This window comes from Diadema setosum, chromosome 1 (assembly GCF_964275005.1).
Source record: "Diadema setosum chromosome 1, eeDiaSeto1, whole genome shotgun sequence".
NCBI classification, from domain to species: Eukaryota; Metazoa; Echinodermata; class Echinoidea; order Diadematoida; family Diadematidae; genus Diadema; species Diadema setosum.
The window spans coordinates 43,517,330-43,541,829 of record NC_092685.1 but is presented as its reverse complement, the minus strand read 5'-3'; the positions used below and the strand labels follow the sequence as shown (position 1 = coordinate 43,541,829).

The window sequence follows — 24,500 nt, the reverse complement described above, 5'->3', positions numbered from 1 at the left end:
AAAGAAAGAATGAATGAAAAAGAAATCTAACCACAATAGGACCTTGTTTCACAGCATTTCCAATCTTTACAGCATGGCTGAAGCTACATACTAGTGACTGCCGATAAAAACTATGAAACATCAGCATTCACATTACTGTAAGGGCTGCATTTCAAGAATTTTAAGGTGACATCTCTTGTTGATCATAAAAGGTAGCATCACGCCTGCCATGCAGATCCTCATATACTAGTAGAGCTTTGACATATAATATATGTCAATGTCAAAGCTCTACTAGTATATGATAATGGACATATTATGTCCATTATATTTTTTGCAAACCAAATTCTGGCTGATTCATCAAATCCAATCCTTTCTCTATTGTGAGGTGTCAGTGACATGGCACTGTGTAATCCCTATTCATGCATTAAATACAATGAAAAGGTTTCAAGCATACATTTATGTACGAGATGCATGTACAAAACAACAAGCAGGGTATAATACAACACAAACACAAACACAGCCAAGACAACTTTGTCTCGAACCATGTCCTATGGCACATTGTGTAACTCGTTCAAATTATGGAAGGAATGGGATGGCTTGACAAGACCTTAAAAGTAGGATTTACCATAACGATATTGCAGATGAAAAAAAAAAATCAGCTATAGTGCTTCAAAATAGCTATAAAATAAGTTAAAGACAGAAACAACCAATGTAAACATCAGTATGATCAATGTTAAGTATTGTTGAATATACACAATGTAAACAATAAAATTGTTTCCAGAATAAACCATCTCCAGTTATGTTTGTGTTTTTTTGTCTAATAGTGATATCTCCTTATATCTTAGGCTTTATTGCCAATCTTTTATATGTTAGGATGTTACGTGATACAACTGACCTACATATATGCACCAATTGTGATAACTCAAACATTAAAAAAAAATAATAACTTCTCCCAATGGTAACCAATACCTTAAACTACACAGTCAACAATTCCAAATGACTGGATGCTACACCCCTACCCCACTTGTGAAATGAGCCCAGGAATTGGATCCATTTGCGAGTTTTCCCTTTAAACGTGTTTAACATCCACTGAGCCGCAAGGACTTTGAACTTTCAGCTTATTGCTGTAAGGATTTTGGTTGTCCAAAATTCAATGACAAGCTCTCCACAGCAATGATTAAGCTGTACAGGTAATACTCGAACACTATTAATAAACAAGGTTGATACAATGCAGCATGCCGGTGGCTCACAAACTCGCTTTTTCAGCAGTTTTCATACAGAGCGTGGAAATTTAATGTGGAAACAAGATGGCAGTGCAGCTATACCCAATCAGCTCTAATTATTGCTCTGTTACTGGTAACTGTGATCATTATGGACTCGAATTTAAATTTCTTCACATAATGAGCTTTTCCACCTTTAAAGATATTTTAAGAAGGACAGACAGGCGTCAGAAATCTCATCAATCTTCTACTCCAGCCAATATCTACATGTACATAAAATTATTGCATGATAATAAATTCCAAAACATATAAATATGCCAAAACAAATGAGTGTGATATAAAATGAATGCCATTTTATTATTTTTTTTTCCACATTGAATTTTAGTTTTAAGAGTCAATGTGGTTGGCAAGGTATGGGCAGCCAACTGGCAGATCAAGTGCATGTGAACTGCACAACTGTTCCACACCTTTATGTGTGCAGGACGAAGATTTAGGAACAAATAACAAAGAGTACATGGGGATCAATGGTATCACTGCACTCATTAAAAATGCGGCAGGCACTGCTATTGGGGATGGACACGTGGATGATTTACAGGTCTACAGAGGGCTATCTTCCCCTCCCCTTCCATTTGCATCCAGTGCCATTGGCTTCCTGAACAGCAGCCAATCCAAGCCAGTGACTACACACCACTTTTGTAACCGATACCCCATTCCCATTACGAAAATAAGATCAATCTTGGCTGGTTCAGTCTTGATCAAAACTTGTGAGTGTCTGCAGACACATATCACGATAGAAGACCAGTCCTTAACTTGCAGAAGGCACACTGCTAAATTGATCCCCAAGTGTATGGTGGCACCAGTATGCTTTGACAACCACTCTTGCGTATATTTACAACAGGATGCATGCATGCACTGTAAACCATTAACCTCCACAAAGTCTGATAGACACACTGACTTCTACTGTCGTAGCAACAAGATCATGACCAGTATACAAGATCAATTGAACCATGGAGCTACTCCATGATTGAACTAAGAAAATCTATGGTGCAGAGGGAAGGCGAAAGAACTGTGAGCATCAAAAGGTGGACCTGTGTGCCCCATGTATGGGGGGGGGGGGGGGGGGCTACATGTAGCCATCGTTCTGTTGGACCTGTATGTACAATGTGGTCAATCCTTGTAGTGGAAATAAAGTCCTCAAATTTGTGTCTGGAAGGACACTATTAGACCAGGTTTACTTCTGGATGAAAAGAGTATGTGTTAAATGCAATCTGGAATGGTACGAACAGAGAAACGAAAGAAAAAGAGGAGCCTATTGATTGGGATTGAGTCATACATAGTTGTGTTCAATGTTTAAGAATGCCATATCAATAGTTGAGGCAAATTTTTGTTCACTTTTCACTGACTGAACAAAGATTTTAAATATCAAAGGAAAAAATGTGCCACAAGCAGATATTTCTATTTCAGAACTTATAAGACAAAAAAAAAAAAACAACAACAGCATGTCCTAGAATGCTGGAAAGAATACTGAGATTATAGACAAACATAGAAACTGTCTGTACCAAATGAATAGTGGTATTACCAACTCATCCTAAATAGCAATCAACAGGCTCTTTCCACCTGCAGTGGTCTTTTTACCGAGGCATAAATCTCCTGCATAATGCTCATATATGTATCTGGCTCATTTGCAAATTCTTATTTAAAAAAAAAAAATAGTTTCTTAACTTGAGGCTTGTCTATATTGGAAATAGAAAAAAAAAAGTCATTACAGATCAAAGAGCTGGAGTACACCTTGTAAATCCCAAAATATTGTACAAATTTAAGACAATATGTTGGTCTGCCAATCAGAGCTTATGATAATAAAGGTGTATTTTAGCCTACCAAATGCAGAAGAAACTGTAACTGCAAGCTGCATTGTGCTCATACAAATAAAATCACAGTAAACTGGAAAGTTTACTGAGTGTCAATAAATAGCACTTGGGGGAAGTCATTGAGGGTATTTGACACCGGTGGATGCTTGGTTGTTTGTTCCAATCATCTCAGAAGCACCTTGGGCTCAGGGGCTTGTTTACCCATGGCTCAGCACCGCTTCAGAGCATCACCTGGCACTGCGATTAAAGTTATCCGGGCGGTCGGTCGGTCCGGTCCGTGGCTCGCTTGCCAGTGGCATGCAAACAGGGGTGGGGCAAACTTGAGACAAAGTAAGCGTTACGGCTCTTGACTCTACCGGAGCGCTAGACACCCACACCAGCCCACACAGCAATAGCTTGCGGGCAAGTGAAATGTCAGCGCACTCACTACGGCCTGGAAACCAGGAATTTACATTTCACTTACTAAATATACTTTTTTTTTCTTCATAAATGCTTTGCACTAAACCAAAACATCTCAGTACTGCCTGACCAGCAGTACAAGCTTTAATAAGATAAACATTTTTTTTTCCCATTCTTTCTTTCTTTTTAGAACTGGAGTGTCTGCTGTTAGTGCTGCAGTATGTCTGCACAGATTTTTGTAGCACTTCTTGAACACATTATCTGTATCCTAATTTGGAACTCCTGGTCAGGTTCCGATTAGCAGTTCCTACATTTACATACAATTTGTATATAATCCATGATCTGAATAAGAAATAGGAGTAATTTTTGTGGCACCTTACATATCTAAATAGGCTAAGGCAGTCAATTCTGAACTTTGCTCATTCTCAGCATGTGGAGTCACGAAAATGTTCTTTTTTTCAAGAGGTGAAATCAATAACGATTTTATGCCCATTTCAGTTTGTGTATTGTGCATAAAATTGCAATATAAAGCAACTTTACAAACAATCTCTTCTGGATGGTTAATTCCAAATGGACATGTGAATTCTTTACATACTTGCAATAGTACAGCACTTAAATTACAACTGCAATAAATAAGAAAAAATAAACAGAGACATGGGAAACTGAATACAATGAAAACAGTTAAAGTTCGGGTGTGTCTGCTGGACGTTTCTGAGGTTTCCATTTGTTTGTTACAGATGAATGTTTTATGACATTGACAGCTTTTATGTTGGTCTCAATACCTTTTTCTTTTCTTTGAATTTGCATGTTGATAACAGGCATAAGATGTGTTCTGTATGAAATAGAATCAGTAATAAGTCTGAGATTTGTTTTGCAGAGGAATATCACAGCAGATGTGTTGCATTCTTTAAAGAGGAAATCCACTCCAAAAATGAATAAACATCAAAAGAATGTGAACAACAAATATTCCCTAACAGAACGATACAAAAATGACAAAAATCGAAAAGGAAAATAAGATATGAGATTTTGAAATTTCACATTGACCAGTTGTTAAGAATATTCAAATTAGCAAGTTGACGACGATATACTCTCACAATTTCTTATTCATTTTGTATTCAATTTCACTCTATTCCTCACTAGTCGACTGAAAGCTTTACAAAACATTATATAATGTGAGTAAGTGCAGTGCACACATTGGACATTAACCTATTTTTTCATTTTTGGAAACCACAAGCAGAAATCACTGTACTGAAACATTGTAACATGAGAGGGGGGGGGGGGGAGAGGGAGAGAGAGAGAGAGATAAAGATTAAGAAAATATGAGGATCTGGCCTTAGCATTTCAAAATATATTGTTAATACAGTGTCTTTAGACATGCTAAAGTAAAGAAGAAACATTTGAAGGATACTACAGAAGTCTATAAATACAACTGTACATTGTAGGTAAGCATGATACATGAATATATCGTCGCTGGGGCGACAAGACCTCGTATCTACAAAATGTCAAATGTTCAGGAGAGCCAAAAAACATGGCGGCCAAGGCACTGTGGTGAATGGGATAGCCTTTCCTTTGACATGCCGTGGTGACTTCATTTTTGGAGTAAGACAGTTGGGATTTGGACAGGACATCACTTAAAGGGACTGTACAGTACTGGTTGAGGTACGGATTCATGTTTTGAACATTCCTAAGTGAGATAATGAAAAGCCTCTTATGAAATATGAAAGAGCATGTAATTTTAAGAAGGATTCAACGTTTATTTGATGAAAATTGGTTTTCAAAAAATGGCTGAGATATCCCAAAAAGTGCTAATAATAAAAGGCGACATGCCACAACTTTATTAGGATCTCTTTGTTTCACCTTGTTTTGGATATCTCAGCCATTTCAAAACCGATTTTCATCGAATAAACTTTTGACTCCCCTTAGAACTGCATTCCCCCTTACATCTCATAGAGTGGTTTCTGAATATCTCGCAAAATCTTAAAAGCTAAATCTACACCTCGACCAGAACTGTACACACCTTTAACCCATTATTTGACCATTAATCCAAAAAAGTCATTTTCACAAAAATTGCAGATACAAGGTCTTGTCGCCCCAGCGACGATATGCTACATTGAAATATTTCCTTAAATCAATATTTTCATCAAAAAGCTAAGGCAATAGTATGCAGATGATGGATTGTTAAATTTAATGATATGACTGAAATAGAACACTGAAGGTTAAATTCATTCAAAAAGTTTCTTGAAGGACCAGCATTTCTGTAGGATATGGATATTTAAGTTTTCTAGATTACAAATCATTTTATATTTCAAGGCCAGCTGTTATGAGGTATAGTCATCTGAACTCCAATATGCCATGGACTTCATATGATTTTTTTTTTTTTTTTTGGGGGGGGGGGAGGGGTTCCACATAGTACAAGGAATTGTGTACATGTGTGTGTGTGTGTGTGCTCATGCATGCCTACATCTCTGATACATTGTAGTGACATAAATTCTTGCATTTAAACGGCTCTTTCATGCTATATCATGTCACAGGTGGTGACGCTACATTTGCTGACTGCAACAACTGCTCCGGTCTTATTTTCTCCAAGGACTTAGCGTTAGGGTTAGGGTTATGATAGGGTTGTAGGTTTAGGCCGTGTTTGTGCTTCCCCTTTTCGGGCCAGAATCAGCGTTTTGATATGCGTTTAGTTCAAAACACGGTTGCGTCCTTGCTCATTTCGATATAAACGCTGTTTCAAAATGTCGTTTCAAAACACACAAAATAGTGCATTTATGATCGGTGTTCGTACAGAAACGCTGTTCGAGGGGAAGTATAAACAGGCACCGAAATTTAAAGACGTTTAGAATGGTGTCATTAAAAAGGTGCTTCCGGTTCCGGCGAAAACTCCGCGCCGCTGGCCACATCACGTACCACATGTGTTATGGATGGAAGCATGCACACTGCATGCCGCTGACTCGCTACGACAACGGATAAGCTGAACAGCAAGGCCGTGTTTATGCTTCCCTTTTTACTTTGATTTTTTTTGAACTTCTATTTTTGTCAATTACTTGAGTTGGTGAAGATTTGCGGCTGGCCAGCAGGTCAATACACGTTGGACAATAGTTGCTAACCTCCATCCCATGGTCGAGTGGTAATTATGGCTTGCTCGAAGGGCTCGAATTATAGTGAGGAGGAACTCACGGCTCTCTTCCTTGCTTGGGCCGAGCCCGAAACACAGCAAGAACTGAACAGTTTTGCCATAAACAAGACCATGTTCGACAAAATAACTGATAAGATGGCAGCACGATCGAGTAATGAGCGAAAATGTAGCTAGAGGTACAAAAGAAAACGGTGTTATCACTGATTATCATCAAGCGCAAACGAGTGATACGTGATACGTGATCGGACATACATGAACGAACCATGCACGAGAGATGAGAGAGTATAGTAGCTAGCTTTGCTAGCATGTAGCAGCCAACTTTTTGATAATTAAAGCGCACGCCCGAGTTTGACCTACCTTCCCCAGGGTCAACGTACATGCGCAATCGAGCCTAGCAGATTCTGACTGAAGAGCGCGGAGTTCGAAGCGTTCGCCTCAGAAAGGAAGCATAAACAGTACCCCGTTGAAGCGCGTTTACGATCAGCGTTTCAAAACGCACATTCTGCCCTCGCAAAGGAAGCATAAACACACCCTTAGTTAGATGTGAGAATTAGGATTAGGGTTAGGATGTTTGGACTAGTTGTAGCGTGTAAATATTTCATGGGAGCATTTGTCGCAGGAGCAAATATCATGGAACCGTCACAGGTATTGTCCATGTCAGTTTTTCTACAGGAAGTACCATTTGTAGAAGGGAAAGAGTGACACGAAGCCTTTCATGCACGTCGAGGTTCAAATTAAAATTACATAAAAAAACAAAACACAAGATCAAATGATCGAACAGAGTACATGTACAACACACGTTAATAGAGGTGCGGCAGTGGAATTTATAATACCAGTATGCATGGTATAGTGTAGCCCTCAAAGTTCAGAGACTCCTTCCCAACAACCACATTCTTGTCCATTACAGGAAACAATTAATCTAACTTTGCCACACCGAAGTCAAATGATTACTTCCATCCGTTTTGCTGTAGAAATGTGCGGCATGCAAGCAAAAGAGGATTTATTAATTTGTGTCCACAGAAGGAGAATCTCTCCTACTTCAGGTTGCATTTGGAATAAACAGCTACTGTACACATTGTATGGTGTATTAGTACACTGTTTTTTTCCATCTTGAGATTCTCTCAAGACGACTGATAGTTGCACTATGAACTTGTGAACTCGAAAAAATACATAACCACTCTATATTACTGCTATTAATGTGGGAAATCACTAACTTTTCTTAAGAAAGGTATCTATGAATAATTTTTTCATCTAAGTGGTTGTTGATAGCAAATTCAATTGCTTGCTAAATTGTCTTCAAACATAACCACGTACCAAACCATAACATACAATATTATACTAAAGAAATATATGGTGTATACTAGAGAACTTCATACCAACTTTCATAGATATCATAAAATCAAAGACATTTACAGCTTTGAACATACATGTAAAACTTATTTATTGTTCCTGATCTCCTAACCAACAATTTACCATGAAAAGAGAATGACTACCAATCAGGAGAAATACCTTTATTTTCTTTTTAATCACTATTATGCCATCATTCTTTTAGGCTTATACATGTTCATTGACTTATCTCATTAAATCTTACATTGTTTGTATCATAGGTCCTTATCTACCATACACTTACATTCAATAACAGGCATGGTGTCACCTCTCAATTGAAATCAAAATCATCCATTTCCAAGCAAATGGTGCCATGAAAAAAACAACACACACATTTCAAAACCACATTCATTTCTCATGCTATAATAAACTGAAAGGAAAACTGATCCAAGATATTACAATATCGATTTCAAAGATCATTTGTAAATCTAGCTATAATGGAAAGAGGGAGAATGCACAAGAAGAGGCCACTATCTTTCAACAAAGGCTTAACTATATGTTTCTCTTTCTCTACCTCCATCCCCTTCTAGGAACAAAAATATTTGATATATTACACACACTGTGCACACTCACAATACAGGTCAGTGCGTGGGAATAGAGCTGCTAGGAATACACAATCAATAATCGATGCTTCCCCTATTTCCCTGCTAGCAGTTGACGCAAGTAAGGCAAGCATCCAAAGGAAACTAGAGCAAAAACTCCGGACAACATTTCACCATGATGAAGCAAGCAGTTCACTGGGAATATTGCCTTTACCTTGTACGAGCATTCCATGGCAGATCTGTAAATATCTCACGACAATGGAAAGGCACGTAAAACATTCCGTCCACTCAGAGTAGTTGCCTTGTCTCGGCTCGAGCTGTGAAAGATCACCGCATGTACCATTCAACTGGGTCCACAACAAACAGTCGACTTTGAGAGCGAAAGTGTGTGTGTGACAGAGACAGAAACCCACACAGACGGAAACATCATAACAACACAAACGACTCCGGTGCTGGCACGATCACCAGCCACTGTGCTTGTACAGCGTGTCTGGTGTGTGAGATACAATCACATGCAGGGGACTAAGGACAGCACATCACAGACGCTCACTCCACACAGGCTCGAATTGTATGGCATCCACACAGCGAAGCCCATTCAGACGGTTCCTCCTCCCCCCCCCCCATCCCTTCACTGCAGCCTGGATGATAGCTGATGGGGAGTTATAGTAGGCATGCATGCTCACTTGTCATTGATTTCAACTGCTGGACTAAGTGAATCTTTCTTCACTTTTGGAGTGTTGATTATGGGTACAATTGCATCAGCAGTGCGAACAATAATTTTATCTGTCATGTCACATTGAGTCAAAAGTCTCACAATTGTTATATCTGACACCACATTGTACCTTGTGGAGGAAAACATCCACAACTGCACAAGGTAATTCAGCATCCCTTCCACCCCCCCCCCCCACCCCACTACTACATTGTACAACGATGTAGGCCTACTTATGTACATGTAGGCCTACATACATGTACCTCCACAAACCATTGCACACCACTCAGGATACAATGTAGCAAAGGTCACTAAAAAACAATATTTTTATCTTGTAAAAATCTGCATAATCCTTTACATTTGTATGCTACCAGTCTGATATTGACTGACAAAAAAAAAAAACAACAACAAAAAAACCCAAATCAGAGGCAACTTGCCTCGCATTTTGTGACAACATGCTCATTAAACTGCATAGAAAACAATAGCATTCTGCTCTGACCTAGTGGCCCACAAAGCAGTATTTTATTAAAGGACTCAATATTCTCATGGTGGCAATAATTCCTACATTGTACATATACTTTATGCACTTTAATTTCACTAGATATAAATGCAATGCTTATACAGTATCTGAACAACATGCATACATTCTATTTTGTGGCTCTGATTACAATAATACCTCAGCATACAATTTAAGTAGTGAACCGCTGGAGGGAAAAATCAAGTGGGACTTGAAGACAATGATGCTCCTGAGGCTGAAAGAACAATCTGAACAATTTAACAACAATTTTCTTCTGATACAATTGTATGCTCAGTAGCACAGACATGTACTGTATCTTACCAGGTTTTCTGGCCGATTAGTGACCATACAGTCTGTTTTTGTTGTTATTACTGCTGTTGTTTTTGTTTTGTTTTAGAGCCCCTCTTTCTCCCTTTATCTCCTCTGCCTCTCTTTCTCAGTGACTTCTCTCCCACAGTTATATTTACATTGTAGATCTCTATTCTTTCTTTTCTTGCTTACACTAAGGAGTATACCTGGTAGACTGAATAAAGGGAGGGAGAGGGGTGCTGGAAGGGATTTAATTAATATATATTATATATGACATATTATATATGTAATACACATTATACATAATATAATTTATGGTTATATTATGAATGTATATTTATACACAATATATCTTTATTTCTATGCTCTGTTGATGTATTGTCAATGTACTATACAGTAATAGTTTGATATCAGTTGAACTATGTTTGCCAGTGGAGGGCAGATTTGTGTAGTTAACAGACAAATATTCTTGATTCTTAAAATCCATTTTTTATTTGACCATATAAAACAAAAACAAAAAATAACAGAATCAGGGTTTGTCTCTGAAAACTGTTGCTGTATCTCTTCTATTCCTGCAGAGGATATTTGTCACACGGGAGAATAAACTCTCAAGAACTGATTTTTTTTATTTCTTTTTTATTTTATTTTTTTTATTGTGCTGCTGTCCATAGGAAGCTTCAGTAGAGTAAGCCCTGCTCATTTTTGTTTTGGTTCTAAAATGTTTTAAAGACAATTTGGTAGAAAATGTTTCGTATTCACTGAACTTTAAATGTACATCAGCACTTTCAGCTCTGTTACAATCAGAGGAGCAAGTTTAAAAACAGGCAAAACTTGAAGCCATTAATGAGACAAACCTTACCATTATGAGCTCATACTACTACTTGTAATTAACCATCTGGTCAATGATTTGTATGTCTACCTTCAGATACAAATCATGCCACACTATGATTTATTGGTAATACTATCATCATGTCAAGTTGTTTTTGGTTAGTGCATTTTAATGAATAGGTAATTAAATCTGTGATTAATGCTTGTGCACAAATGCCTGTCTGCTCAAGATAATTTCATGTGTTTTAAATCGCAAAATTCTCGAAAATAACAGCTCTTACAGTATTGCATCACGCAACTACTGGTTTCAACTACTTGGCACTGATACAATAAGACATGAATCTTTTAATAGACTTAGAGAGAAAAAATGCATGAAAATCACAATACAAACAGTATCAGACACAAAATTATCATTAGACTGAAACCATCTTCTTGGAAATATTGGCAAATGGGAATAGATACAGTGTACATTGTATAGTGATACCCCATGAAAATGACCTTATACTGTATACGCTGAATATTTCGCGAGGTTTTTATTTTTGCGAATTTTGCGAATCAGGTGCTATTCGTGAAATTAAAGACACGCGAAAATATTGACTCTGATCCCGATGTGGATGTGACAGGTGCATGTGCATTTCTCTGTTCGGTGCAGGACTCCACGATCGCGAATTTAACCACTCGCGAAATCATTGGGAATTCCCGATTCGCAAAATATATGGCGTATACAGTACTCATGTTTCCATCCCAGGTGCTTCAACTTGATTTTCACGGAAAATTAAAACAGTTCAACAAACAAACTGCAACATTATTTTTCACACACATTTTCAGTTTCTCTACAATGTAGCTTGCAATACGTGTATCAATAAAAGACAGGTGTTAGGCTTCACACTGAAGCAGCAAGCAGGCCAGTTTCAACATTGGCTACGAACTTTAAGGCAGTGGCAACAGGCGATGACGATTTACTTGCATCTCTAGGGCTCGAATGTCCAATGTGCAAACTGACAAGCCTGGCCACAATGGGTCTGCAAACTTGAGTATTGATAGTGTTGACAGAAGAGCTATACAAATATGAAGTAGGGAGGCTGACAGGGGTATGATAAGTAACTCTAAATTAGACAGAGCAGTATGAGGATTGAAGGTACAACTTGCTGGCCACCCCCCCCCCCCCCCCCAAACAGAGGTCACTCCTTGTAATGTACTGTAAAGTGACTCTCGAAGTCAGTTATGAACAGTGAAACATAGTACATGCACTAAATCTGATCTTCTCCTCTTAAAGCGTAAATCTACTAAATTTACCTTTCAAAGTATAACCAAATTCATAACTGGCAAAACACTTCAAACAAATAAAAGACTGCTGCATATTCCATTGCACTGGTAAAGATAACTTGAACCATACATATGGAAAATCTATCAAAATGTAGACAACAATCAATGTGACATATGTACAGTATGTTTATTACGAGATGACTATAAAAACCAACGACATTTTATTCTCTGTCAAGGTTTACAGTATCAAATTTTACTGCACACTGTAACCACGACAGTGTAGCTTTTCAAAAACAAGGTTATTTTGGACCAGGATATCTTGTGCAAAACAAATCACCACACCCCGCATAATCACCCAGATACAAAATAACCACGGACCAAGCCAAGTTTATACTGCACAGTGTGATTTGGAAGCTTGTCAGAATAAAACAGAAATGAAAGGGACAACCCCAGTTGCCAATCTGCACAGAGGCCAAGACATACCATCCATAAATAACATTGGAACAGACATCTTCTGGCTATTACATCAAAGCAGGGGATACTAGTGTAGCTACCACCATGGACCTACTAGGTCCATGCTACCACACAGTGATCTTTCCACCTTGCCCATTTACTGTACTGGCTACTCCCCCTGATGACTGCTGCACCTGAGCCATATTTCACCAAAGCTCAGTCATGCCATGGAGCTCCATGATCACTCGGAGAGAAGGTGACTTGTTCAGGAAGAGGAGGGGGAGGTCTCATATTTAACTGCCTAGAGTGGGTATTATAAGTTTAGTCAGGACAAAATGGCAAGACTTGTTCATGACCTCAACAAGGTGCCTCACATACACATAGAACTTTTGAGAATATAGACTTTTTGACTTATTTAGAACTTGCAAGGATACCACACATTCTGTATCTTAGACAAGAAGGTGACTTGTTATAAGTGCAACTGCCAAGGGTGCATACATGTAGATAGAGCCAGATCACCAAGCAAGTCTCATCCAAGAGTAGCCTTCTTTGTCCTAAATAAAGGCACCTTGGTAAGATTAGAAAATCACCTTCATGCAATACTTTTAAATGTAGGTTAGCTTTCCTACCATACTGTTTGTTCCCTCATCACTTCCCTGTTGGTATTAATAAGCCTGACTAAAACTTCCGACATCCCATTCCACCTTGCAACCGAGTGGTCTACAATGCAATCTCACTTCAGTTCTCTAATCCTTCACCACCAAAAGTATCCAAGTCATTTCCCAATTACAATGTATTCACTAGCGAGTCAATTTTTTTATGAATCGGGACTTCCTGACAATTTCGGTAGTGGTTAAATTCGAGATCATGGAATACAGTGATGAACAGAGAAATGTCATACGTACAAATTTGGTAGGCCTACACGTCGCACTCATGTTGGGATCTGAGTAGATATTTTCGGGCACTGTTAAATTTGCGAATAGCACCAGATTTCCAAAATTTGCGATGAGAAAAACCTCGCAAAGTATGGCATAGTGTAACATCATAGTTCATACATGTAAGACTGGATAGACAAACAACAAGATAAATGGTACACCAATACATTCCTTCAGGAAACGGTTCCCCACACAGCAGAAGTGTTGTGCTACTAATGGTTTCTTCATAGTAATGCTTGTTAGTTTGCTCCAACATACAGCACCAGCACATGCAACCAAAAATTACTATTTTCATAAATACAGACTTTTCACACTAGTAGAACACCCCTACACAGTCGGACAATGCAACAGCTCAGGGCCACCAAGGCAGATGTGAGTTGGCACTTTGACAGAATCTGGATGCTGGCTGAAACCTAGGGAAATGGACATAGTCCAAACCTACAAGGTTCATTGAATAGGCCTATATTGTTTAATCATTAAAGGTGAAATCACTAAAAAACTGGTGTTTAATATAATGGGTATTCATGCTGGAGATGGATAAACTGAATATTTCTCATTAGCATATTCATATGTTGTCGTATTTCAGCTCAATACATTTGGCTGGATTTTGTGCTTGATCCGGGAATAAAATCTTCATTCCTACTGTATTGTAACAAAGAATTCTCATATTATTTTTATGTGCAGAATTTTCAGAATGTTGATAATTTTATTACCACAAGGGATAAGAAAAAGTACTGTAAAACTGAAAATTTGCGCGTGCATGAAATTTTCGCGAATTTCGCGAGGGGCCAAGATTCGCATATAATGTACACAAAAAATCTTGACTATACTATACATGTAGGCCTATGCCAGTGGGAAGTCACAAAATTTCAAACTGTGAAAATTTCATGCCGCAAATATTTCTGGTTTTACAGTAGCGGGTACCTGTTATTGCCTAAGCCAGGTGCCAAACTATCTTAATTTTCAGCCATTTGCAATGATAAATTATAGATCTTACATGTACAGTATATTTATATTTGTTTGTTTGCTTGCTTTTTGAGGAATAGAGGCATCTATTCACAATTTCATAACGTCTTTTCTTTTAATCTTTCTACCAAATACACATGAATATTCCTTGATGAATATTAGTATTTCTTGAACATTGATATTTTGTCCTTCTAGCACTAGCATAACTCCAATTTGTTTTTAAAAATATTATTACCTGACCCTTTCTTGAACCCTGGAAGTACAAGCATACATGTACATGGTTAGCAAAGGATTCATTTCTTCTCCCTACACCTTTTTATTAACTGTTTCTCTTGTCAGCATTTGACACCTGGACTATAAATTCCTTGTGCGCTCCTGGTTATACACGTAAGTGCACCTGCTCAGAAAGGCAATATTAAGTTTTCCTGATATGTTAGCCAAAGGAGAGTAGAGTCAAAGTACGGCAGCAAAGTTGAAACCTGATACACAGCTTCACTTTGTATTGCTAGTGGCAAACACGTGGGATTTCTGTGTTGGCAAGAATATTACTTGTACATGTACACTGATTTCCAATGAACTCTGTACTTCTTCCATTCTATCCAATTCATCACTCTATAATTTGCAAAGTAACAAATCATCCCTGTGCATATCATCTAGATTTACACATACATGGTGTACAGTCTGTATGCTATAATCATATTCTAATCAAGGTTTGCAAACATGACAATAAGATGGCTATTGCATAATATCCAATATCATTAGATTCTGCTTAGAAACTTTATATTGCTCTGCGCAACATACACTATATTACACAATTATCAGCATCTCGCACATTTTGTTCGAGCATGGCCATGATAGCAATCCAGATACTGTAAGACCAGATTTTTTTTTTTTTTTTTTTTTTTTGCATGTAAGAAACTTCTGCAAGGAGCCAAGATTCATAAAAGTGAAATATACACTATTAAAAGTATTTGACTATACAAAATTATAATGCACCAAATGCCAGTTTAATGCTCACCACGCTGCATGAGTACTCATACAAATTGTACAAGGTGTATTAAGCATACTGGTCATGCTTATAAATGTGTTTGTGTTTGTTGTTGCTTAGGCCAAAAAAAAAAAATTGTTGCATTGGCGTAACATGAGATTTTCAAATAGGGTCGGTCGGGCGGATTTTTTTTTTTTTTTTTGTTTTGCTACCTGCATTTTACGTGTAAAACTCGTGCTCAGCTCAGTAAACAGTTACAACTGCTGCACCGAATGTGCTGTGTTCATCTATTCTACAAATCATTTATGAGGCCGATATTACTGGAATTATACCCCTTCACAGAATTTAAAGATGTTGAAATCCCTATCCTGAATGTTTTCACTTCATATTTTACTATTTTGACTTAGATAAGATAGATGCAAATTGACCCATATGTACGATCTTTTCATCGCATACGGCGATCTCTATTACAGTCCCACATATACAGATTCGTGTAAGTTCTCTACACAAGAAACCTATGGCAAAACTGTGCACAATACATCGCAGTCTGAATGCTACGTATACACTGAATAAATCTTGTTAGAGTACATGTCCGTGTTGGAAACAGATGACGTACTGATCAAGGAAGGCTTCCGATATACATCCGATATCCCCAGAGCCGTTTCCACTTCCGGGTTTGTGCGATCGTGATCGCAATCAACAAGATATTTGATATCGATAGCAAAAAAAATAATAAAAAAAACATGGGGTCGGCGGAATTTTTAGGGTCGGGCGGGTTACGCCAATGCAACAATTTTTTTTTTTTGGCCTTATCTCTAGATTGTACATGGTGCATTCAACAAATTGCTGTATTACTGGTACGTGTGGCTGCAGTACATGTATACTCGTAATTGTTTCGTAGTTGCCAATTTTCCATGAAGTTTCATGCTGTGAAAAAGGTCGTTGGCTTTTTGTGGAATGTTTCTGGTTTTACAACTGGTAATTGTGATTCGTCCATGTCAAACTTTACAGTGGTAAATACATGTACAATGTAATCTACAGATTCCTATCATTTGTGTTGTAGCTGTTCTACTCAACATGACAGAAAATATTAATAAAATCATTCTCTACGTCCTCTCTTTCTGCAAGAATGTTCTACAAATGCCAGGAAGAAACTGGCTCTTATTTCACGTTTATAATGCACTAAAAATTTCTCCTACTGAGCATAGAACCTCAGCCATGACAGTTAATACAATGTGCGTCATCAGACCCAAGATGGACAATCACTGTACAATGTATGCACAGTCAGTCAAATTGTCCTGTCCAGTTCAATTTGTCTGGGGCGCAAATATTTAGGGAATGCCCTCAAATGTCAAAGCCAATCTGGCCCACTGATGAAAAAGCAATATCACGCCTGAAGTAAAAATGGCACAGTAATCAATAAGGGTATATCCTATGAAGGACTACATTGTGTAAACATGTACATTGTACTTTCAAGCATTCCATTTTGCTACCTTCTAGGGTGTATACAAGGCATAATGTATTATTAACACACACTGCCCAAGACTGCACTCTCATGACATCATCTGACAAAGAATTGTCAGGCAGCTTTGAAGGTTGAGTTGAGTTCTTTGTTCTCTATTACACTGTACCAACCAAACATTTCATTTTTGAGTGTGGTTTTTTTTTTTTTTTTTTTTTTTTTGTTATTTTTTTTTTTTTTTTTGGGTGGGGGGGTCTTTTTGTTTCAAGTGAAACAGGCATAGTAATGTACAGGGACAACCTGATGACCCCAAGCTGATGACATTAGCAACATCATGAAATTTGGTTTTCGATGAACATGCTTGCTGAAAGGTATTTCGTATTCTTCACGACTGAAATTAATACTTCCTCGCGACAGTTGACCTGTGTTACTCGGAATACTGAAACTGATTGTGCAACGATGGGGGAAAACCACCAAAACCAGGATTTGAAGGATCACATTGCAAATCCTGTGAATGCAGTTATCATCTCTACTGAAGTCTTTGAATACATCTGAACTGGATAAAGCAGGAGTAAATTACGAAAAAAAAAGAAAGGAGATAAACATGTACATGTACATGTATAGTGCTATAAAAAATTTATCAAAATGAATTCCATCAGATCAATATTATTCTATGTGACTGTTCAAAATGACGGCATTTTTTTTTTTTTTTTTTGTGGGGAATGAAATAATGGTACATCAATAGATTATTAAGGGCACTGTTACTGTATCTGAAAATTGTCTAATTTTGTCATCAAGTAATTACAAACAAAAATATTTTTCCCTCTTGCCTGAATGGGCATTTGGGGAAGGGCTCTACACTTTGAACTGTCATTTTCAAGTGCCTATTCATCTTATTTGCCTTATGAGGCAAAAAAAAAAGAAGAAATGACAGGCACGTGAAATTTTGATAAAATACTAATTTATGCCCAGGGCAAGTGAGTTTATACCATCCTGGTCAACTGGATAGGCCTACTATTTACTTGCAAACCACAGAACACTAAGTTAAGGTACAATATTCATAGGTCTACTGTAGGTATTGTAGGGACAAAAAAAAAAAATAATAACAAGCCGATTCATGACGATGGCAGTGGGTAGCTTCAATAGGATGCTAGTTGTATGCATTTGGCCACCAAATAACCTTCACCAGTTGCGCTTACAATACATTTGTACCTTGCATCTCTGGGCTCCACCGACATCCCTTCACTAAAGACCCATTGGTAATGAATCAATAAAGCCTACTGAATGTACAATGTATACAGCTGCAAACTCTCAATCCATCTGTCTCCTCTTTCAATGCAGATTGAAATCCGGGTAGATGTGGTTTTGATATCAGGCAAAGATCACTTCACCATTATGATTCCTCAGATGGACATGACTGTGATGACATGCAAACTCAGTCGAATACCACACTACGTTGTACATGTATGGCTTTTCTTTTTCCTCCCAGAATTTGTGCCACTAATATGATCACGAGTCATTACATGTAACTGAGGTGCCCCAAGTCAGAATCCTTTGTTCTTGATCCACTTGTCTGGGGCTTCCCTTCACAACCCGCCGCCCTTTTCAAGGGGTGTTCTCTCGTCCTCCCAAGGCATTGATTTTGTTTGGTTTACCTGTAAAGCAGCCCCATTGTATAAATCTTACCCGCTAGACAGCCACAAAAGGGAGATCATGTGTCGTCAAAGCCTCCTATTCTTCACACTACCAACACTTACCACCAAATTACATCTCCCATCACTTGCTTCACAAAAATAGAGCACACTTTCTGCGGTTAACCATTCCGGCCCCTGGGGTCTCAGTGAACACAACATGCTCCACTGACCCATTATGCTGTACGTAGGCAGTTTGAAACCCACCAGGATTTTAACAAATGATCAATTCAGCCCAGCAATGCAAAACTAAAGGAACAGGTAGTAAACTTACTGCCTACAATGCGCTGAGTGAAATGGTGATCAATAAAAGCCACCTACAACCTGTAGCCAATAGCTTAAAAATCTTTTGGCTGGTCACAATTCTGGCGGCCTTGCTATTTTCTTCACAATTCTACATACAGTGTACATTGTATCTGGCCAGTGATGCAAACTGTTACAGTGTGTAGTAAATTGAACTTTACATTGTACATACTGAGTGTATACATACATACATGTCCTTTTTACTATTCAAGTCAGCATTTTATATACATGTCCTGAATGTAATGTTCTGCATACTTTGATCCTGTCCTCATTCTGAAATCATTCAGTTCTCTTAGTACAATACTTAAAGTGAAAGTTCTTACACACACAGAAATAGAAACATGAAGCAGATCAACCTATGTTGAATCACAGAAATAGAAACATGAAGCAGATCAACCTATGTTGAACCAAGAAGTGCACACATACAGTACATTGTACATTGTAGGCCTATCTGTAAATTCATTTCAGGCTTATACCAACTTTTGACAAGATAACACAGCCTGCATTTGGCAGACTTTTGTTAAACTTTTACAATACAAATAAAACACATACTCATTGCGGGTACTTAATTTTTAGTCCTGAAGGAAAAAGAAAGGATAAACACCTTATCTCTCTGACATAACACTTATGAATGCCATGTACATGTACATACACAACTTTCAAGGTACTGTGTACCGGTACATTGTAAGTACCAAATTGGTTCTTCCAGCTCTGGTTTCTGTGAGAATCCAATACAAATGCAGAGGCAAAGAATACACTCAAAGAGCACTGTAAATTTTATATGGGGATACTCAGTAAATACAAGTAGATTAGTAGTACACAACACTCATTAATAGACCTTCAAATGATTGATGGAAAACATTTCCTATATTTTGCATCATGCAGCCAAAAATAGCAGAAGCCACTTACTGACCCAATAAACAATCATATGGCTTCATTCTTGTCAACACCACTGACAACTACAACTGTACACTGTCTGAGATGGCAATGGCACTTTCAAACACTTTGACTGGAGATGAGTGATTGACTGGAGATGAGTGAGCATAAAAATTAACACAGGAATATACAAAAGTGGGATACTGGCTGCATAATATATACCATATCACATGTATCAGCAATCTTGGAGTGGACTACATTGTACAGTGTACACACACACACACACACAGGTGCATACACAGAAGAATACAATTGTGTACATTTAAACATCCTCCTAGTGAAAAGGAAATATTTAAACACTGACAGACTATACTACATGTACACTGTAGTAATTAAATCAAGACTTCAGTATTATAAGTGAGAGAACCATTTAATACCAAAACATAAAAATTACAATGTATAGCCGTACTGTAGGTTGACAAAGACATACGTGTAATACACCACAGCTAGTGTGCTGGAACTAATGACCTGGAAGTGGTAGTTAAATTTGATAAGTATAGTACTGTATGCAGGGTTCCCACAGAAATTTGAAAACAGAATTCCACAACTTTTCCATGACTTTTCCATGACTACATACATGTATGTAAATTGCTGCTTTCCATGACTTCCTTTCTGGCACGGTTTCCAAAATCAGACACGTTATGATGGCCTCCACCTCCCCTCACAGCCATCCATTCCACCCACTATCTTACTCATGACATGTACAAATTGTACATCTATTATCATTAGTATATGTCCCAGGAATTATGTAGAATTTGGGATGTCACAAAACTGGGAAAAATTGAAATCATGAACACCAATTATAATAGCAGAGTATGATCACAGAGTATGAGAGTTGCGAGACACGACAAACTGGAAAGCTGCCATAGCCAAGAGGTAAATGCAATTCCATGACTTTTCCATGACTTTTCACAAATTTTCCAAATTCCCTGACTTTTCCCCGACTTTCCATGACCACAAATTTTTCCAGGATTTTCCATGACTGTGGGAACCCTGTGTATGTAAAGCAATAAGATGTCTTTTGGTACCCATGTGTATACAATGTACATGTACAAAATGTACATTTTTACAGGAGGATGCTCTTTAACACATTGAGACAGAGCATATATGGAGCCTTTGTGCAATAGCAATTCAAGTTGCCAGTATGATGCTCTAACCAGGTGCCCTGCATGCTTAAGATTAGAAGTCATCATTACTATCTTACTATCTACAGTGTTCAATGCCAGACATAAATAGAAACATGTGCATTTTACCAAAGTAGCATCATGGGTGTAGTTCAGGTACTAGAGGGTTAGAGACAAGACAACTTTTCATTATTTTTCCCAATGGAAAGATACTGTTTGCAGCCCACTAAATGTGCTTTGTAAACATTTTTTTTTTTTTTTTGGGGGGGGGGGGAGGGTATCAATAGGCATCTATTAACAGTTCATTATGTGTACAGAAGCTCACTGATCTCAATTTGTCATGCAATTCTAAAAAATTGAATAGTGCAACTTGAATATCAGTATTATATTACACACCTGTAAGTTGTAGATATGGTGTATAGGGCCTATCAAATAAAACAAAGAAAAACATGTGAGAAAGAGAGAAAGGTGTGTGTGTGTGTGTGTGTGTGTGTGTGTGTGTGTGTAGAGGGAGAAAGAAATGATGAGGTAACAGCCAACTCTTTTCAGGCACATCAGCCACTGATCACTAAGGGATCAAACCAGAAATAAAATATTTTGTATGACATCCTGCAGAGTATAAATGCCTAAAAATGGAACAAGATCCTGCGGAGGAAGCCTAAATGGAACAAGACTCTAACAAAGTTTTCATAAAAAGTAGGGACTTCTACGTAAATACAACCCTCAATATGGACAAGCAATTACTGTATACCAAGGTTTGATGACATTGTTTCAAATCATTAACTTGTACTGGACAGAGTAAATCAAGAGGATATTAGAGCACTTTATAAACCAATGCTTCTGACAGCCTTGAAGCATGTCAGCTGTGAGAAAAGAGAAAGTAGTACTGTTACTGAAAGCAGGAGAGCGAAGCCATATTACCAAACTTTCAGACTTCAGACATAAATGTCAGTAGACGCCTACTGCAACTCATTAAGGTTTCTCACTTCAACACACAACACATGGAATAAAAGATATCATAAGAAAATAACACTCTAACATTTGCCTTTATCTCTCCCACCCCACTATATCTCTCTCTTTCTCTCTCATTATTGGTTGAACTGAGCAGTGGAAAAGTGAGAGTAGTTGCTACTTTTAATGGGAAAAGCACAATAACAGCAACAAAAAACACTAGAATTCTATGAAGTAGGCCTACTGTACTCAGCACAAGATCACGTACCATGTGAGTGCAGTGAAGCAGTTTTGGACATTTTGCACAGGATTGTCTTCAGAAAAGCCTTTTATCAAGAGCATAATGGGGAAAAAAGATATTTACAATCCTTAACAAATTACTTTTCCACCTACTGTACCTTGATTCATCCCTATATTAGATTATTACTGTGTCCAAAACCATAATAATAGTAATAATAATAATAATAATAACAACAACAACAACAACAATAATAATAATAGCCCTAATAATAAAACAGTCTGATGCAAATGAATGGGGTGGGGGTGCTATGATTCATAACTAAGTGTGGGTGGAAGAGACACAAACAGGTGGATCTTTTTTAACACTTAAAAAGAAATATAAATGATAATGAAGCTACATGCATTTTATCAAGCGTAGAGTGACCTTTACAATGGCAAAAAGATATTCACAATTCTTGACAAATTAACTTTTTTCCTTCCTTTGATTCATCCCTATGTTAATAGATTTAATATAAAATACAGTAATACTTAAATAAAACCTTTTTGATAATGGTAATAAATGATGATAATGATAATGATAATAATAATGGCAATAATGATAATAATAAGAATAATAATGAACAGTCTGAAACAGATAAACGGGTGGTACTATGATCCATCAAAGTTGGGTGATAAAAACAAGCAAAAAGGAGAGAGCAAACGAAGGTGACAATATATCTTATTTTTTTCTCTTATAACGTGAAAAAAAATATGAGGCCCCGAGACCCGTGGATTCCCATGGGTGCCTGGACGCACCCGCAAAGGGTAATATCAAAGTCAAAGTGTCAAGGGTACAGTATCTCCCTGTTTTGACGGGAAGAATACAAGTGGGCAGAACTTTCGGGGAATCTCATAAGCGTTTTTAGTCATTTTTCCCTAAATTTTTGTTTTTGTTTTGTTTTGTATTCTCTGGGGTTGGAATATGGGTGGGATTTCTCGGAGAGATGAGGGACAACAAGACAACTGTTGAACTACAACGGGTGCTGCTAACCCCTCAAAACGTAAAACTCAAGTTCTATGATAAAAACAAGTGGCGGGAAGACCAACCGCAACCCATGGACCGGATCGCAGCACATAGGGAAAGGTGGTCATGGGTAGAAGAGAGCACAATTTAACAAAGGAATGAGAAAACATTTATCTTATTTCATCAATAAAAATGTGGAAAATCAAATGTGAAAAAAATAATAAAAGGCCCTCAGACCCGTAAATTTCCATGGATGCTGCATGTTCAAATGTCCAGAAAGGTAGAATAAAAATTTAGCTACGTCCAGCAGCTAGCAGTAGCACGCAGTCGTCAGCAGGCAACAGAACATCATCACTAAAAGTAAGAGTGAAATTGATTTCATTCACAATTTGAGACACCAGTTGGTTGGCAGTAGGATTACAATACATGAAGTCATTGAAAGCTATCTTCCAAAATGTCATTCGTCATTCGTGACCACATAATGATGTATTCCACGCGACTGATGTCTGCGAGCTGCCGCCGCGGGTCAGTTTGGCGACTAAATTGTGGTATTATTTGTATGAATTCATCCGTCTGCACCACATTAATCATGTTCATACTGGACTGTATAAACTGGAAACTGCAACTTGCAATATAGGATCCTAGACCCTATTGCGGTATGTGGCAGTGTGAGCTAGAGACGGAATAGCGAAGCTCCGCACAGCACAGCGAACACGTACACCCTCTCCCTCTAAATCCGAGCCATTTTTCCCTTGCACAATTATATCGTTACAGTGAAATGCCACTTACTTTCTCGGAAGGGCTGACAGATCCAGAAACCGTGGATTTTTGTACTCTGCAGGCACCTTTTGGAGAATATTTACTTGCCATATCTCCGACTTTTAGTATTCCAAAGAACGACGATATCGCAGTACACCCAGCGGACTACATACACAGTCAAATTACGGCGCAGCTGCACTAAACGCACGAGATATACTTTCATGCGGAGCTGGATATATTCCGGATAGCTATGGAAGTATACCATACGCGCGTCCGTGCGTACAGCTACTAGCTCGAGGAGAAAAAGTCGTCGTACACGGGATAACGACTGCTACGTTGATCGGTCAAGTAAAATGACGACAGTCGGGCGCGCGCGTGATCGATGTGGCTGTAATCTGGGAATGGGAGGATGGTGATACCCGTTGCTGTTGTTCCAATGCGCCTGTTCCCTGATTATCCAGGGAACTTTACCTCCAACGGATGGGCCTGGTATTAGTAACGTAAATGGAGCCAGCTACCATGGGTAC

General features: G+C 38.1%; 1 protein-coding gene across 1 annotated transcript in view; it reads right to left on the bottom strand.

The window, feature by feature from the left end:
* Window positions 1–24,137, bottom strand: part of LOC140238436 (uncharacterized) — a 102,504-nt gene extending 78,367 nt beyond the window's left edge. The window contains exon 1 of the mRNA XM_072318374.1: window positions 24,004–24,137. Within this exon, the coding sequence (XP_072174475.1) occupies window positions 24,004–24,084 (81 nt within the window). The 5' untranslated portion in view covers window positions 24,085–24,137. The remainder of the gene's footprint in view (window positions 1–24,003) is intronic.
* Window positions 24,138–24,500: the final 363 nt, after the last annotated feature.